This window comes from Chionomys nivalis, chromosome 23 (genome assembly GCF_950005125.1).
Source record: "Chionomys nivalis chromosome 23, mChiNiv1.1, whole genome shotgun sequence".
Lineage (NCBI taxonomy): Eukaryota > Metazoa > Chordata > Mammalia > Rodentia > Cricetidae > Chionomys > Chionomys nivalis.
The window spans coordinates 6,113,158-6,128,795 of NC_080108.1; the positions used below are offsets into that span (position 1 = coordinate 6,113,158).

Below are 15,638 nucleotides of genomic sequence, written 5' to 3' on the forward strand. Positions count from 1 at the left end.
CTATGACACAAACTAAAATCAAAGTATGACTTAGTTTCTAACCTTTGCCCGACCCCCAAGACTGTTATACAGAAAAAAACCTATCTTGAAAACACACACACAAAAAAAAAAAACCAACAACAACAACAGGTGGTAGTGGTGCACGCCTTTAATCCCAGCACTTGAGAGGCAGAGTCGGGCGGATCTCTGTGAGTTCAAGGCCAGCTTGGTTTACCAAGTGAGTTCCAGGACGGCCTTGACGGTTACACAGAGGAAACCCTGTCAAAAAGAAACAAGAAAAAAGACTACAAAAGAAAAATTAGAGATTGAGAACCAATTGTCTAAGAAAAGGCATTGCTTAAGTTAAGTGTCGGTTGTACACTATCAGTTAGTGTTGCTTATACGCTATCAGTACTCACGTAAAACTCGGGTTTCTCATTCTTGTGACTCCTTATGGCTTCAGCAACTCCGAGATTATAGGCAGCGTTTTTCTGATTCTGCTCCCTGGCAGCCATACTTTTCACCTATAAACAGGTAGTTTTTTCAATTTTTAATTTAATAATAAAATACAATCTTTAAAACCCTTTATTCTGCCAGGTCGTGGTGGTGCACACCTTTAATCCCAGCAGAGTCAGACAGATCTCTGTAGTTCAAGGGCAGCCTGACCTACAAATCGAGTTCCAGGACAGCCAGCGCTGTTACACAAGGAAACCCTATCTTAAAATAACAAAACAAAGAGCCTTAATTCTATATTAATGAAATATATATATATAATTCACATACTCCGTGAATTCACTTCTGTCATTAATATCTTCCAACCGAAACAGAAACCTGTCTGGATGCAATGGCACTTTCTGAAGTCCTTGCAGACATGAGGTGAGATTTTTATTTTCCCAATTCTCGGACTCTGGACACCATCACTATAACTATAGTAAAAAGGAACTGTGGACTTCTACTACAAATACAGAACACAGTAACAGCATCATTATTGGAAACCAGAGAAATCCACATAGACAAAGTATAAAGGCAATTCTGTGTCCCCTCCACCTTTTTTGAGGTAGGCTGTGACTTTAAAAGGTATAAGATTTGACCAGATTTATATTTTATCAAAATCAAATAAATAAATAAATCCATCATTTTCACTTTTTTTTTTTTTTGATACAAGTTGTTACAATGCATCCCTGACTAGCCTGGAAATAAATTTGTGTAGATCAGGCTGGCCTCAAACTCACAGAGATCTGTCTACCTCGGCCTCCTGAGCTTAAAGTTGTGCACAGCTATGCCTGGCCCATTTTCACCTTTAAAACACAGTCCTGAGGGTTGAGGGGACGATCCGTAATACATACAGGGAAATTCACCAATGAAAACTTGGACACCACCTGTCTTAGTTGGGGTTTCTGTTGTGATAAAACATTTTGACCAAATCAATTTGGGGGAGGGAGGGAGATGAGCTCAATTCAACTCTCAAGTCATTCTCCATCGCTGAGGGAAGTTGGGACGGGAACTGAATGCAGGAAGGAACAGAGCAGAGGCCACGGAGGAACCCTGCTTACTAGCTTACCCTCCACAGTTGCTCAGTCTGCCTTATACAGCGCAGGACCACCAGCCCGGGCTGGCACTGCCTCCCGTGAGCTGGACCCTCCCATATCATTCATTCATTGAGAACAAGCAGTATAGACTTGCCCTGTGGACAAATCTCATGGAGGTATGCTCTCCATTAAAAATCACTTTTCCCTAATGACCCCAGTTTTGTATCAAGTTGCCATGAAACCAACCCACACACCACCTGCTTTAGCCCTGCCGCAAATGAATGATTAAATGTGTTACAGTGCAAGCATTTGGGTCTAAGAATGGCATCCCGTGGTCCGCTGTCCCACCGCAAACCCTCTGCCAATAAGGCGTAAGGCTACCTGGTTTTTGAAGAAAGCCTCCTGGTCTTTCAGAATTTGGTACTGCTGCATGAGCCGCTCGTCCTCCATTTCTCTCCTCCTCCTCTCGTCTCCATAGTACAGAGGGAAATTCCTCTGCGCTCGTTGCAAACACACGTAGCACATTTCCTACCGTTCAGATTTCAGGACAAATCATACACTGTGTTTATTTTTTTGTCTTCATTTACTTTATTCCCTTCGCAAGCCTTCCTAAGACTGGGTATGTCAAGAAACACGTTTCATAAAAGAATAGATTGCTGAAATATATTCTCTAATACACAATTAGCAAAAGGAAGTTTACAAAGTAAATCTCCCAAGTGATAAAAAGGATCTACTCAACTCCCAGAAGAGCTGAAGATTACAAGGGATTCCTAGCCCCTTTTTCTTAAGTAGGAGCTCTTGGCTAACAGGCAAATTTCAGTGCAGACACTAGAGTATGCCCATAGAGTATGTTAAGGAGGAGTGATTCCCAGAGAATACTCCTTTGGAGATTTGGAGAAACAAAAATCCGAGGATGAGTCTGCCTGGGTTTGAGGCAGTCGAAGGCACTGTACCTGTCCTGCCTTATTATGATCCTGGCACACGGGGGCGGGAGATGTCCTGGGCTTCTCATTGTCATTTCTCTGACAACTTGGAGATGGTACGCTTCAAAGACAACGGAACACAAATTAGCCTTTAAAAAAATCTGGCCTCTGAAACAGTGATCATATTAAAGATTCATTATATTATGTGAAGGTGTGTATGTGTGTGTGTATGTGTGTGTGTGTGTAGGTGTGTACACGTGACAGAAGAGAGGCTTGAATCCTCTGGAGTTGGAGTTACAGACAACCGTGAGTCACTGGTTATGGGGGCTGGGAATAGAAGACAGGACCTCTGGAGGAATGTTAAGTGCTCCTAACCTAGGACATATCCCTCCAGCTCCAGGAGAGTGATAATTTTAGAGACAAATATAATCATAAAATAAAGAAAAAAAGGACTGGGCGTGGTGGCTCCTAAGGCAGAGGCAGGTAGATCTCTGTTAGCCTGATCTACAGAGCCAGAGCAGGACAGCCAGGGTTGCACAACAGAGAGATCCTGTCTTAAAAATACAGAAAAAAAGTATCTCAATGGTTTCCTTTCGAATAGACCATGCTTCCAAGTCAAGAACGTGTACTCGGTGTCAGAGCCGGGTTTGACTTCTTTTTGTGGCTTGCTGGCAGATGACATGGACAAACTATGCCATCTTGGAAATCTTGTTACCACTTCTGTGAAATGGGGATAAATTCACTCATTTCATGAAAATATAATGCCTGTTTGCTGTGTGGTTGTTCTAGATGCAGGAACACAGTGCAAACAAAACCCATACACACACAGGTCCCTAGCCTCACGGGTATATTATTCTGATGGGGACAGTCAGCTGGTAATAACTAAGTATACTCTGTAATAATCATAAATGCTATGCGTGGAAGAAATTGAGTATTAAATCACAAATCAAAAGCTACAGAAAGGAACAACTCAGATGTTTCTTTGGGACCTCAAACAGGAGAAAATAGAAAAATTTCATTAAAATGTGGAGGAAAAAGAAACTAAGAACCAAGAATTGTCAACACAATCCTAACCCACTTGTTCAGTAAGAAGAATAACCCTCCTACGAGACAGAGAACTTGCCCAAAGAATCGTTGCAGGATACACAGGAAGACAGCAAAAAGCAAATGTCAGAAACACTGGTGTGCTTGCCGGGCCTGCGTGGCAAACTCACATTCCATTCGATGTCAATATAAAATTGCCATGTGATTCCTCAGCACTCAGAAATCAACGATGCCTGCAGAGCTGGGAAGTCGGCTGTGAAGGCAGGCAGGCAGGTGGAATTACCTCTGCCCTACCTCTCCCTCGGCTGAGTGACCTCCGTGCCTCTTAGCGAGTCTACCTTACCCTTGGTGTGTGTCTCGATTTCCCTCTAGATTATAAGCCCTGGCCACCTCTACAGTCCCCATCACCTCCCACATAGAAGGCTCTCAATCACACCTAATAAAGGAGCGAAAGGATTGTTAAGGTCCTGTGTCATGGGAAGACTTCAAGGTGGTATTTAGTGAACTGCAACAGAAACAAAATTTACTTTTCAGGTGTCACAGTGTTCCCGCCACTCCCGCTTCGCTCCAGCTTGTCCAGCAGGCTCACGCTTGTCACTTTGGCAGGAGAGATGGATTGCCTATCACGGCGTTTCTTGGGTGACGAGATCTCTAGAATAAATAACAAATGCAAGTGACAGTCTCTTTGGTTTTCAAACAGCTAAATAGAGAGCTAAGTAGACACAAAATCTGACAGTTCTGACCACGGAAAAGTTTCCTTTAAGATAGGTGCTTTTCTTTAGTATCTCTTAATCTGTTGAGACAGAGTATGCCCTAGAGTTCACCTCATGCATTTGTGATATTTATCAGGAACTGGTCAAGAACAGGAAGACGGGGGGCTGGAGAGATGGCTCAGAGGTTAAGAGCATTGTCTGTTCTTCCAAAGGTCCTGAGTTCAATTCCCAGCAACCACATGGTGGCTCAAAACCATCTGTAATGAGGTCTGGTGCCCTCTTCTGGCCTGCAGGCAGACACACAGACAGAATATTGTATATATAATAAATAAATAAATATTTAAAAAAAAAAAAGAACAGGAAGACGGCCACCAAACAGATGGTAGTGTAAGAGGCTGGGTGTGGGTTAAGACAAAATACAGGGTTCTGAGAATAAAAAGCGTTTGTAAGAAAAAGAAAAAAATACAGTGGCTACTTGTGAATCTAGAAGTTGTGGTTTGAATGTCAAATGTCCCCCACAGACTCCTGTATTTGGACACTCGGTCCCCAGTGGGTGACGCTGTTTGAGAAGGTGAAGAACCTTTAAGAAAATGAGTCACTGAAGGTGAGCCTTGAGGTTTTACAGGGGGGCTCCACTTCCTGGTCACTCTCTGCTTCATGGCTCCAGACACTTTGTGACCAGCTGGCCTCCCACTCTGCTGTGCTTAGCCCCTGGGACCCAATCACAGGCCAGAGCAAACTTCCCCCCTTAAATCACTGCTCGTCAGAAGTTTTTTCATGGCAACAAGGAACGTAACTAAGACACTAGCTTCATTTACTTTGAGCATATGAGTTCCTAAGTGACACCACCCTGTTCCTAAGAGTCAAGAGGAACAGACGGTGCCCACAAACCACTGGCCTACCCCTGGCTCCTTCTTCTTTGTCTGACGGGTCTTTCAACTTGATCTTCCTTGGTCTGTTCTCTCCACCTTCCTCGGCAATGACCTCCATGGCTGGTTTATTCTCTGTCTCTTTGTGCTCAATCCTAAGAAGGAATCAAGAGGTCTGTCTTCTGCACAGGTCCTGACCAGGCGACTGTGTGAACTCTCAGCTCTGGGAAGCCACCCACCAACCCACCACCTCTCTGACTTCACAACAAGCCTGCTTCTTTCAAGTGGGTGCAAGGTTTGTCTTGTGAAATAAGGAGCATGAATCCCCTCTCTGGGAGACAGATCTGGGAGCCTACCCAAAACACATACTCTTGTACCGTGGGCCCCCGAAAGAACTTGATATAAAGAAATTGCTTGCACACCTCAACTTAAATTTTTTTCCTTTGGTTTCAGCCTGAGCTTTCTGTCCTTTCTACATCAGTGGGAGATGTTTGTCAGCTTGAAGTCAAGACATCATAGCCTGATAGAGTGCACCCCCAAATAACCATCTCCTTTCTCCTCTCCATTTCCTCATCCTCTCCCTACATAAAAATAAGGACCTATAAAGAGACAGTTTGTGAAGGGCTGGGCTGGTGGTATGTGCAATAAACTCTTGGTGCTTATACAGAGATGGTAGAGAGGGAGAAGGGAAAAAGGGGGTGAGACGGGCAAGGAGAGAGAAGCAAGAAATTAGTTTGGAAAACAAATACTGTCCTATAAGCATGGAGAACAGGTGCCTGGGTTAGCCCCAGAGCAAAACACTCACCTTGGAAAGGCCAGCGCGCTGTTGGGACGCTTTCCAAAGCCCTCTCTGCTCGACAGCACTGAGTCCATGGTGCCAGGCCTCTGGAGGACAGAGATAAAGATCGAGCCTGAGCTGCGGGCCCCGGCCCCACACAGACCAAGACATGCAGGCTGCCTCCAAGTCCCGTAAGGCGTGACCGCCTTCATCCACATTAGCCTGGGCCACTGAAGAGCAGTTCCACAGACGCTGCCTTTTCTCAGCCCATGTCGCCTGTTTTGAAAATTGCCCTAAGAGTTGAAACGACTTCTACGCACCGTTAGAAAATGAGCAAACAACCAGAAACCACGGGGAAATGAGCACAGCTCGGACTTCACTCTTGGTCCACAGGACTCTAATATTAGACAGTTCAGAGACCGTCTCTGAAGTCACGTGGGCTTCCGTCCCCCGCACGCTGCCGGCTGCTATGTGTTCCCAGGCACTAGGTTTGTAGAGAGAGAAACTGGAGCTGCCTCGCAGGGTTTTAATATAATACTGTATGGAAATGTGCAGAGCATGCAACCAAGTGCTACTGTAGTTATCACTTTCTATGGTAACCTCATTATTACCACGGACTAATATGTACGATTACTTCTGAATGAATTCTATAGCCTACAAAAGCTTTAAAGAAAATCTCAAAGGGGCTAGAGAGATGACTGAGAGGTTAAGAGTATTGACTGCTCTTCCAGACTATCCGGGTTCAACTCCCAGCACCCACAAGGCAGCTCACAACAATCTATAACTCCTTTGGGAGTTAAACATAACATGCAGGCGAACACCAATGCACACAAAATAAAAATAAATAAATTTAAAGAAAAAATTCAAAAAGTGGTGTTTTGGTTTGGGTATGGTTTTGGTTTACCACCAAAATGTGCACATAAAATTCCCAAGAGGGCTATTTTCAGAATCACACGCAGGTTTAAATTATAGGACATCTGCTGGTCGAACTGCCACTCCCCGCCACATTTCAGTGTTTACAGAGTGAATGAGATGTCAAGGGTGCCGATTAACCCAGAGTTCCAGGCTAAATTCACCCATCAAGCTAGCTGCCCTGCAGCCTGTGTTCTTAGTCCCCTCGCATGCTGTGAGTACGGTACTATAAAATGTCCAGAATTACAAATTTCTACTGCTTTTTCCATTCCTTGGGTAGTACTGATTCAAAATATGATTTGAAGTTCTTTGTCTTGCTTGTCAAGGAACTGGCTGCCTGTACCACACATTTCCACACACTTGGAAAAAAGGTCACTTAAAATATGTCAACACAAGCTTTTTTTTATCTGTTTGCATTTAGAGCGGGGCAGAGGCGGGACATTGAAACAGGACCTCTCTACATACCCTGTCCTGGAACTCACCATGTAGACCAGGCTGGCCTCAAACTCACAGAGATCTGCCTGTCTCTGCCTCCTAAGTGCTGGGATTAAAGACGTGTATCACCATGCCTGCCCCAAATAGACATTATTAATGAAAGCATACCCATATTTGATTCAGAACCATAGACTGACCATGAGGGACTGTCTAGTTCAAGGTGGTCTGTGGGCGTGCCTGTGGGCGTGCCTTAGGGGAACTATCTCAATGGTCTTCATAGGTGTGAAAAGATGCAGGCTGAAAGGGGACAGCACCATTCCCTAGTTTTGGTCCCTGGACCACAGTGCAGACTGTGGATGCCATGTGTTTAGCTGTTTTAAGTTCCTGCCTCCGTGATGATCTTTCCTCTGATGGACTGTCGCCTGGAAGAGCGAGCTAACATAAACCCTTTTCGGTTGCTTTTTGCCGGGCTATTTTATCACCACAACAGAAAACGAAACCAGGAAAGCTTAGAAGCAAACAACTTACATTTGCCAGGGCTTTGGTCAAGGTGCCACTTCCGTCCATCGAGCAAAGGAAGTCCTTGTAAAATCTCATCTTCACTTTGCTGTCTCTGATCAAAAGGACCCCAATTCCTTTGAATGTGAACTCCACGTTTTGTTTGACAGATATGGATCGTGATAAGAAAAGCAATGTCTCCTTAACACATCCTTCTATCGTGTCCCTGTTAAATGGTCCCTCTAGGGATATCATGACAAAATTAAGTGGGACAACTGGAATATCACCTGGAGGAGAAAAAGACAGGGTGGGGAGAAGGAGATTATACTAAAGACATATTGTGTACACTTTATTCACCTGACTAATATTAAAAAATAAAATTGTCGGGCTGGAGAGATGGCTCAGTGGTTAAGAGCACTGGCTGCTCTTCCAGAGGTCATGAGTTCAATTCCCAGCAACCACATGGTGGCTCATAACCATCTGTAATGAGATCTGGCGCCCTCTTCCGGCATGTGGGCATACATGAAAGCAGAATGTTGTATACATAATAAATAAATCTTTAAAAAAATAAAAATAAAATTGTCCATATTTTCCCCTTATACTTATACTATTATTGCAGATAATGAATATAATTGGTCATTAATACATGCTAATAGTACAACGTCACCTAAAAGTACAATGTATTTTGCTCATGATTAAAGTAACTGACTGTCTAAATAGTAGACAAGGATTTGGTTTTTTAGGGAACAGAGCGGTGACAAACTGTTTCAATCCATCGTTTTCAGATCTTTCAAAACACTCTTCGGCAGTATTTATGAATGTCTTCTGGCTGTTGTCTCATCTTTGGGTAGTTACAAATATTTGTGAATATTAAGTGTTTGAAAAGATAGCCATCTCATCTTTCATGAAACTCAATCTGATACAGAGGTATCGGACCAGACAAGACACAGAAAGCTTTCCTTCCCAGAGAGCTCACAAATGCATGTTAAAGGAGCAAGACGGTAGCAGCTTGAAGAAAGCAGGGTCTAGTTGGCTACAACTGATGTCAGAGTTCTGCAAGGCCCACTGATCAGAAAAAAGGACAAGAGCGGAGATGGTGGAGATACCATGACAAGAATGATTCATCGGGTAAGGGCACATGCCACCAAGCCTGAGGGCCTGAGTTCAATCCCCAGGACCTACATGGTGGAAGGAGAGCAATGATGCCCCTAAGTTGTCCTCTGACCTCCACATGCATCCTGAAGAACAAAACACACACACACATAGACACACACACACACATACACACACACACACATAGACATACACACACACACATAGACATACACACACAAAGAGACATACACATACACACACACATACACACACAGACATACACATACACACACACATACACACACACATAGACATACACATACAGAGACATTCACACACATACACACATAGACATACACATACATACACACACAAACACACATAGACATACACATACACACACAGAGACATACACATACACACACAGACATACACATACACATAGACATACACATACACACACATAGACATACACATACACACACATAGACATACACATACACACACAGACATACACATACACACATAGACATACACATACACACATACATACACACAAACACACACACATACACACATACATACACACAAACACACACACATTAAAATAAATATTTAAAATTTAGAAAGCAAACAAAATGAACTTCAGAAAGACTTTAACTCTTCCACCCTGGCTCCCCCTTCTGCCAAAAGCACCATGTGGGACCTGAGTCTCTAAAACCAGAAACTAAGGCAGCTCTGGCCAAGGTTTACCCTTTCCGTTTGTCTCCATGACCAACACACTTCTGGGAGAAATCTCAGCTGTTAAAACGATTTACCAGGAGAGAATACTTTGTTCTGCTTGAGTCCGTGGGTCTGCACTAACTTCTCCGCCATGATAAACACGGGCCTCTGCACTAGAATAAACTTGTGGTTCCCCACCTCGAGCTTCTGCCTCGTGAAGGTGAAAGTTCCAAGTCCGGAAATCTGAACTCCCTGAAAGGGAAAAAGAAGACAAGAAGAACAACACACACTATTCCGTTAAAGGGTGAAGGTTTATAGCCATTCTGTCACCAAAAAGAAAGTGGAGACTGGGGTTTACCAAGTTCATATTCAGCAGTCTCTGTGAGTTCTTTTAGATGTGGTATATCTGTGAAAATACTTATGGGAACCGTAGCTTTTAGAAAACCATAAAAAATATTGGTCTTGTCCTAAACTATATGACATAAATTCAATCATTTTCTATTTAATGAAATCCTTGTTTTCTTGTTCCCTCAGATTTTAGGTTCCCTATTTAAAGTCAGAAAACGCACTAGTGGGAGAGGGCAGTGGATGCTTTAAAATGAGCAAGCACAATCGTGTGTAAGAAAAGGTCTTCATGAACAGTGCTTCCGTGTTAACTACTGAAATGGGAAAAGGAGACAGGATGAAGTGGAACCCGAGAAACCAGCACCCAGGACCCTCCTACAGTGTAACCCGGGCCACTGAGTTAATGCAAATGCCCCTGGGATACCCTAAAGACATCATATACCAACGGCTGCAAACTCAAATGTATAGGAACAGGAATAAAAGCCATGGAGTGGAGGGAGCCAACTAGAATGTGTGCTGGCCAGGACACGCAGGCTTCATGTAAAGGGAAGAGCACCTTGTGGTCTGCATCCGTGACCACGTGCAAAAATGAAAGACAATACATGAAGCCTATTGAGTTTTCAAGAAAACGGCAAGAAAAATGCAAAGCTTCACAAATACTCTGCCAATTTTAAGTAATGATAAATAATTCAAATTCCCAAACCAGACAAAATAAATAAGTTTGAAGGGTTCGTTCAGCTATGGACAGCCACAGTTAGGACACGTGCGTAAAAAGTCCACAAACTCCTAACTGCCTCCGAGCTCCAGCCAAAATCCTCACTCGGTTCTACAGCATTTAAACCCAAGACTTGACCTGAAGAAATAGTCCAACCACAGGCAGTTTCTTATTTTGTACTAGCTGAATTTAGTTTCTGTATTTATATATTCCAATTAAGACTTATTCCCTGCAAAATGGCAGACAAGTTTATCCCTTCCCACACCCATGCCGGGAGCTGACAGACCACAAACAGATCTCATTTAGTTCTTTACAGAAACCCAGACTGAGCAGTCCTGCGTTCCTGCGTTCTCTGTCATTAAGAGAATTATGAATGCATTATCTAAGGATAACACCCGGCTTGCCACAAGTTCTACATGTATCATAAATTGAAAACAGAGAAGGAGTGATGGCGGGCGGTGGTGGCGCACACCTTTAATCCCAGCACTCGGGAGGCAGAGGCAGGGAGATCTCTGGGAGTTCGAGACCAGCCTGGTCTACAAGAGCTAGTTCCAGGACAGGCTCCAAAGCTACAGAGAAACCCCGTCTCGAAAAATAAATAATTAATTAATTAAAATTAAAAAATAAATAAATAAAAAGGGGGGGGACGCGCTGGAGAGATGGCACTGCCTGCTCTTCCAGAGGTCGGGAATTCAATTCCCAGCAGCCACATGGGGGCTCACAGACATCTGTAATGAGATCTGCTGCCCTCTTCTGGCCTGCAGGGATACATACAGACAAAACACATAAATAAACAAATCTTTATTAAAAATAAAGTAAAATACTAAAGGGGTGACGGCAGAACAGAATGACTCTAAATCTACCGCACTACTCCCAGCAAAAATACGCAAGTCTGCGGAAGAAATATCTAACTACCGTGCCGAGACTGGAGTGGAAACCTACCTTATGCATAGCTAGCTGCTTTTCTACAAATTCTGACACATTCCCCCAGATGGTAGAGACTTCTGAAATTCAAAGGAAAAGAATCTATGTGAGCAACCATGGAACAGCATTTTAATCCTAACAAGCAAAAGTGTAACAGTGAAAGGAATAAACGGTAGAACTTCTAACAAAATCATTCCCCAAAATCAATGTTCCTACTAACAAAAGCTTATGCCTGTAACCTCCGAAGATATGACTTTAATTACAGCAATAATGGGGCTGGGGACTGTGGTACGCGGGACCCTAGGATGAATCTTCCGTACTACGACAAAAGGGTTGTGTAACTCAGTAGGAGAGTGCTTACCATGCACGAGGCCCTGCACTCAATCCTTAAAGACCAAGTAGCAGTAATAACAGCGCAAATAATAACGTACAGGAAACCTCTCTATAATGAAGGGAAGTAAGTCATGTTTCTTTTTCTTTAATTGTTATAGAGCCCTTCAACCCTTTCCCATGGTCCCCATGCTCCCAATTTACTTAGGAAATCTTGTCTTTTTCTACCTGGTCATGTTTCATTTTATCTTACACATGGATATAATGATATTTTGTGTTTTAAGAAATAAAGCTTGCCTGAAGATAAGAGGGCAGAGAGCTAAGCCACTAGAGGCCAGAAAGTGGCGGCACACACTTTGTGAACTTGGGATCCCAGCACTAGGGAGATGGAGACAGGAGCGATATGGCTGGGCAGAGAGAGGAATATAAGGCACACAGAGACAGGAGCTCAGTGCAGTCTGAGGTTTGTGGAGACAGATGAGTTTGGAGATGCATCTGAGAACAGGATGGCCCCTTCAGTCTGAACACTGGTAGAGGTAAAAGAACTCTCTAGGGCTGAAGAGATGGCTCAGAGGTTAAGAGCACTTTGACTGCTCTTCCAGAGGTCCTGAGTTCAATTCCCAGCAACCACATGGTGGCTCACAGCCATCTAGAATGAGATCTGGTGCCCTCTTCTGGCATGTTGTATACATAATAAAGAAAGAAAGAAATCTAAAAAAACTTTAAAAAAAAAAAAAAAAAGAACTCTCTAGTGTCTGGCCGCTCTGCTTCTCTGATCTTCAGCGCATTAACCCGTGTCTGATTATTATTAATTATTATTAATACCAATTAGCACTCAGGCTACACATGGAGTGTTAGCCAACTATAATCTTTTTTCTTCATGACTCATTGAACACCTATTCCTGAAGTGTTCGCTGTGGGCCACGTGATTAATATGAGCACGAACTCATACTATTCCATAGCATAAGGTCAAGGGCTACCGGTGACAGGAAAGACTGCCTGTCTGCTCGGCACACCAACTGTCCCTACACACTGGCTCTTGTGAAATTCTTGAGTGCAATTTCCATGTTCACTGGTAGAGACCAGCTGTCCCCCCTCTCGTTGTTCACTAGGTTCCCTGATCCCCCAGTCTGCCGCTGCTAGTCTGTTATATTCTGGAAACAACAAACATACTAACATATCCACAGTAGTAACTTATAAAAACTAACTGTGAGTAGGGGCCCCAGACTCTGTCTTTGAATTAAGATATAGACTTCACAATTCTACTTTGATCTGAAGGCTTTCTATATTTATTTTCTTGTACTAAGTTGAGTTCTCCTCCTTGTAACCCCAAAAAGCTACAAAAAAATAGTTATTAATGTTGATGTGAAAAATGTATGTAGTCTGGACATGAGTCAGACTTAACAATACAGAAAATTACGTCTGTATTTACCTCGCCATCCTAAGTCTAGTCATATATTATTGGTGATAATTTCTAATTTAGGAACTTTTTACAAATCAAGAAAGCTAAGTTTTAATTATCAAAATAAAAGACCAAGAAAGGTGACGTCTACTGGACTGCCACTTGGAGACATGGAAGAAGCTAGCAACAAAAGGCCAGTTCTTCTCTAACAATGCAAACTGGTATTTTTCTCTTAATGAATTAAACTGCTAACTAAAGCAGGAAGGTTGCAGTCTTTAATTCTGATATATATACCAGGGCTATAAAATACTTTTTACCAACAATGTGCCAGGGAACAGGCAAGTGTGATGGACAGAAAGCAGCCGTTGTTCTCACGAGCATCTTGGAACAGGTTTAATAGTGGATACTCATGGCCAATGACATGAGGGCAACTCGCCGCAGTGAACACGGGCCCACTGCGAACTTCACCTTCCCCCACTGTGCCCCACCCTAAGGTAGTCACCCCTTCCCTCCTTACCCAATAGCTCAAAGGATTATACCCCTTTCTGCTAAGAACTAAGAAAGTCCGTCAAAGGCCAGGGGCAGCGCTGTACACTTTTAATCCCAGCACTTGAGAGGCAGAGGCAGAAGGGTCTCTGAGTTCCAGGTCAGCCCAGTCTACTTAGAGAATTCAGGACAGTCAGTGCTACATAGCGAGACCCTGTCTTGAAAAAAGAAAATGAAAGAAGAAAAGAAAGAAAGAAAGAAAGAAAGAAAGAAAGAAAGAAAGAAAGAAAGAAAGAAAGAAAGAAAGAAAGAAAGAGGGAGGGAGGGAGGGAGGGAGGGAGGGAGGGAGGGAGGGAGGGAGAGAGAGAGAGAGAGAGAGAGAGAGAAAGAAAGGAAGGAAGGAAGGAAGGAAGAAAGGAAGGAAGGAAGGAAGGAGGGGACAGGAGGAGGAAGAGAAAGGGGAGGTCTGTCCATTGTCAATCAATCACAACTATATAACTATATACTGAGTTTAAACCCACACTGACACCATAAAAGTAATTAACTCACTAACAGAAATCTTATTATCCCTGTTTACATGGAGAAATTTCAGGATTACAATGTGAAAACTGACAGTCTATGACTAGACATAACAGGCAGTTCAGACTGGAGGAAATTATCTATACCAACGAGAAAATGATTTAACAAAGGCCAGGAGAAAGTGTGTACTTTGTAACCAAACCCTGATGATTTGGATTTAACCGGGAGTCTGAGCATGCTCCTTATTCACTGAGATGAGGGATCAAAGTCCTTGTAATGTTTTATTCAATAGAGTAGGACAGGCAGAGTTAATTATTTAAACCGAAGTTTGGTATTTCTCCCTGAAGAAAGAGGCTTTCGGCCTCTGCAGTCCGATTAGAATAGATCTGTAAATGTTGCCTATCAGTATTTCTAAACCATTTGTTCTGATGACCGAGCTTTAGGTGGATTACCGCTAAATATCAGAATAAAAATAATTTCAACTCCATCTAAAGATCAATTTAAATGTAACCCATGACAACAGGCTAAAAAGGAAAAGTCTGATCATTTGACAAAACTCAGCACACACAGAGAGAGAGAGACTCAGAAAACTAGTGTGTTCATTTACTTTGCTTAAGGACAATGAAATAGTCGGGGTGGCTAACTTATAAAGAAAAGAAGTTTGTTGAGCTCAGAGTTTTGGAGGAGTCTCGAGTTCAAGATCAGGCAGCAGCCCTCTGTGTGCTGCTACATCATGGTGGGAACATTTGTGTATGGAAGAGATGGTACGGCCAAATATAAAACCGGGGCAGGGAAGAAGACAGAGAAAGGCTGGTGTTGTAGAATCCCAAGGACACAACTTTAATGATCTTTTTAGGAGAACATTTTTCAAATGAGTTTGCCTTTTCATACCCTTGTGTTGGGACCATTTGGAGTCCTGGCCTCCAGCTGCTCTTCCTTGCTAGAGATCTTTACTTTCCTTCTGATTTGAGTTACTGAAAGCTGTGTCAAAGTTGTTTACCAGCTCTGCTTCATAAGCACGTGTTGCCTTACCTTGAGGATCAGAGGATAAGGTTTTCACCTGTTGGCCCACCTGACTGTTGGGTATATAAGCCTCCGTGGTTCTATTGTGAAAGGGGCTTCTTACCAGTGACTAGAGGTCCGTGTCTCTGTCTTTCTTTGTATGTTTCAACCTCCAGCGCCTTGCCCGAAGCTCGGAAGCTCGCGAACTGTGTGGCAGCGCAGACAGGTGTTGTGCGGCACGAGTCTCAAATGAGCTGCTTCTTGGTCACCTTCTGTATTAACCCAGCCTAGAGTTTGCTTCGGAGATGGAATCTCTAACAGTTGTAGCAAACTCGAACTCTTCCGAGCTCTTTTGCTATGAAACTGGATGAGCTTTGCCTCTTTTCTGCTTTATGCTTTTATTCTGCGTCCTCACCA

General features: G+C 43.2%; 1 protein-coding gene across 1 annotated transcript in view; it reads right to left on the bottom strand.

Moving 5' to 3' along the window:
- Ccdc81 (coiled-coil domain containing 81) overlaps positions 1 to 15,638 on the bottom strand; it is a 28,335-nt gene that overhangs the window by 7,891 nt on the left and 4,806 nt on the right. The window contains exons 4-12 of the mRNA XM_057756565.1: positions 11,501 to 11,562; positions 9,594 to 9,750; positions 7,711 to 7,967; positions 5,863 to 5,942; positions 5,091 to 5,212; positions 4,003 to 4,126; positions 2,462 to 2,552; positions 1,890 to 2,036; positions 399 to 503 (exon numbers count right to left, since the gene is read on the bottom strand). Coding sequence (XP_057612548.1) covers positions 399 to 503; positions 1,890 to 2,036; positions 2,462 to 2,552; positions 4,003 to 4,126; positions 5,091 to 5,212; positions 5,863 to 5,942; positions 7,711 to 7,967; positions 9,594 to 9,750; positions 11,501 to 11,562 — 1,145 coding nt within the window. The remainder of the gene's footprint in view (positions 1 to 398; positions 504 to 1,889; positions 2,037 to 2,461; positions 2,553 to 4,002; positions 4,127 to 5,090; positions 5,213 to 5,862; positions 5,943 to 7,710; positions 7,968 to 9,593; positions 9,751 to 11,500; positions 11,563 to 15,638) is intronic.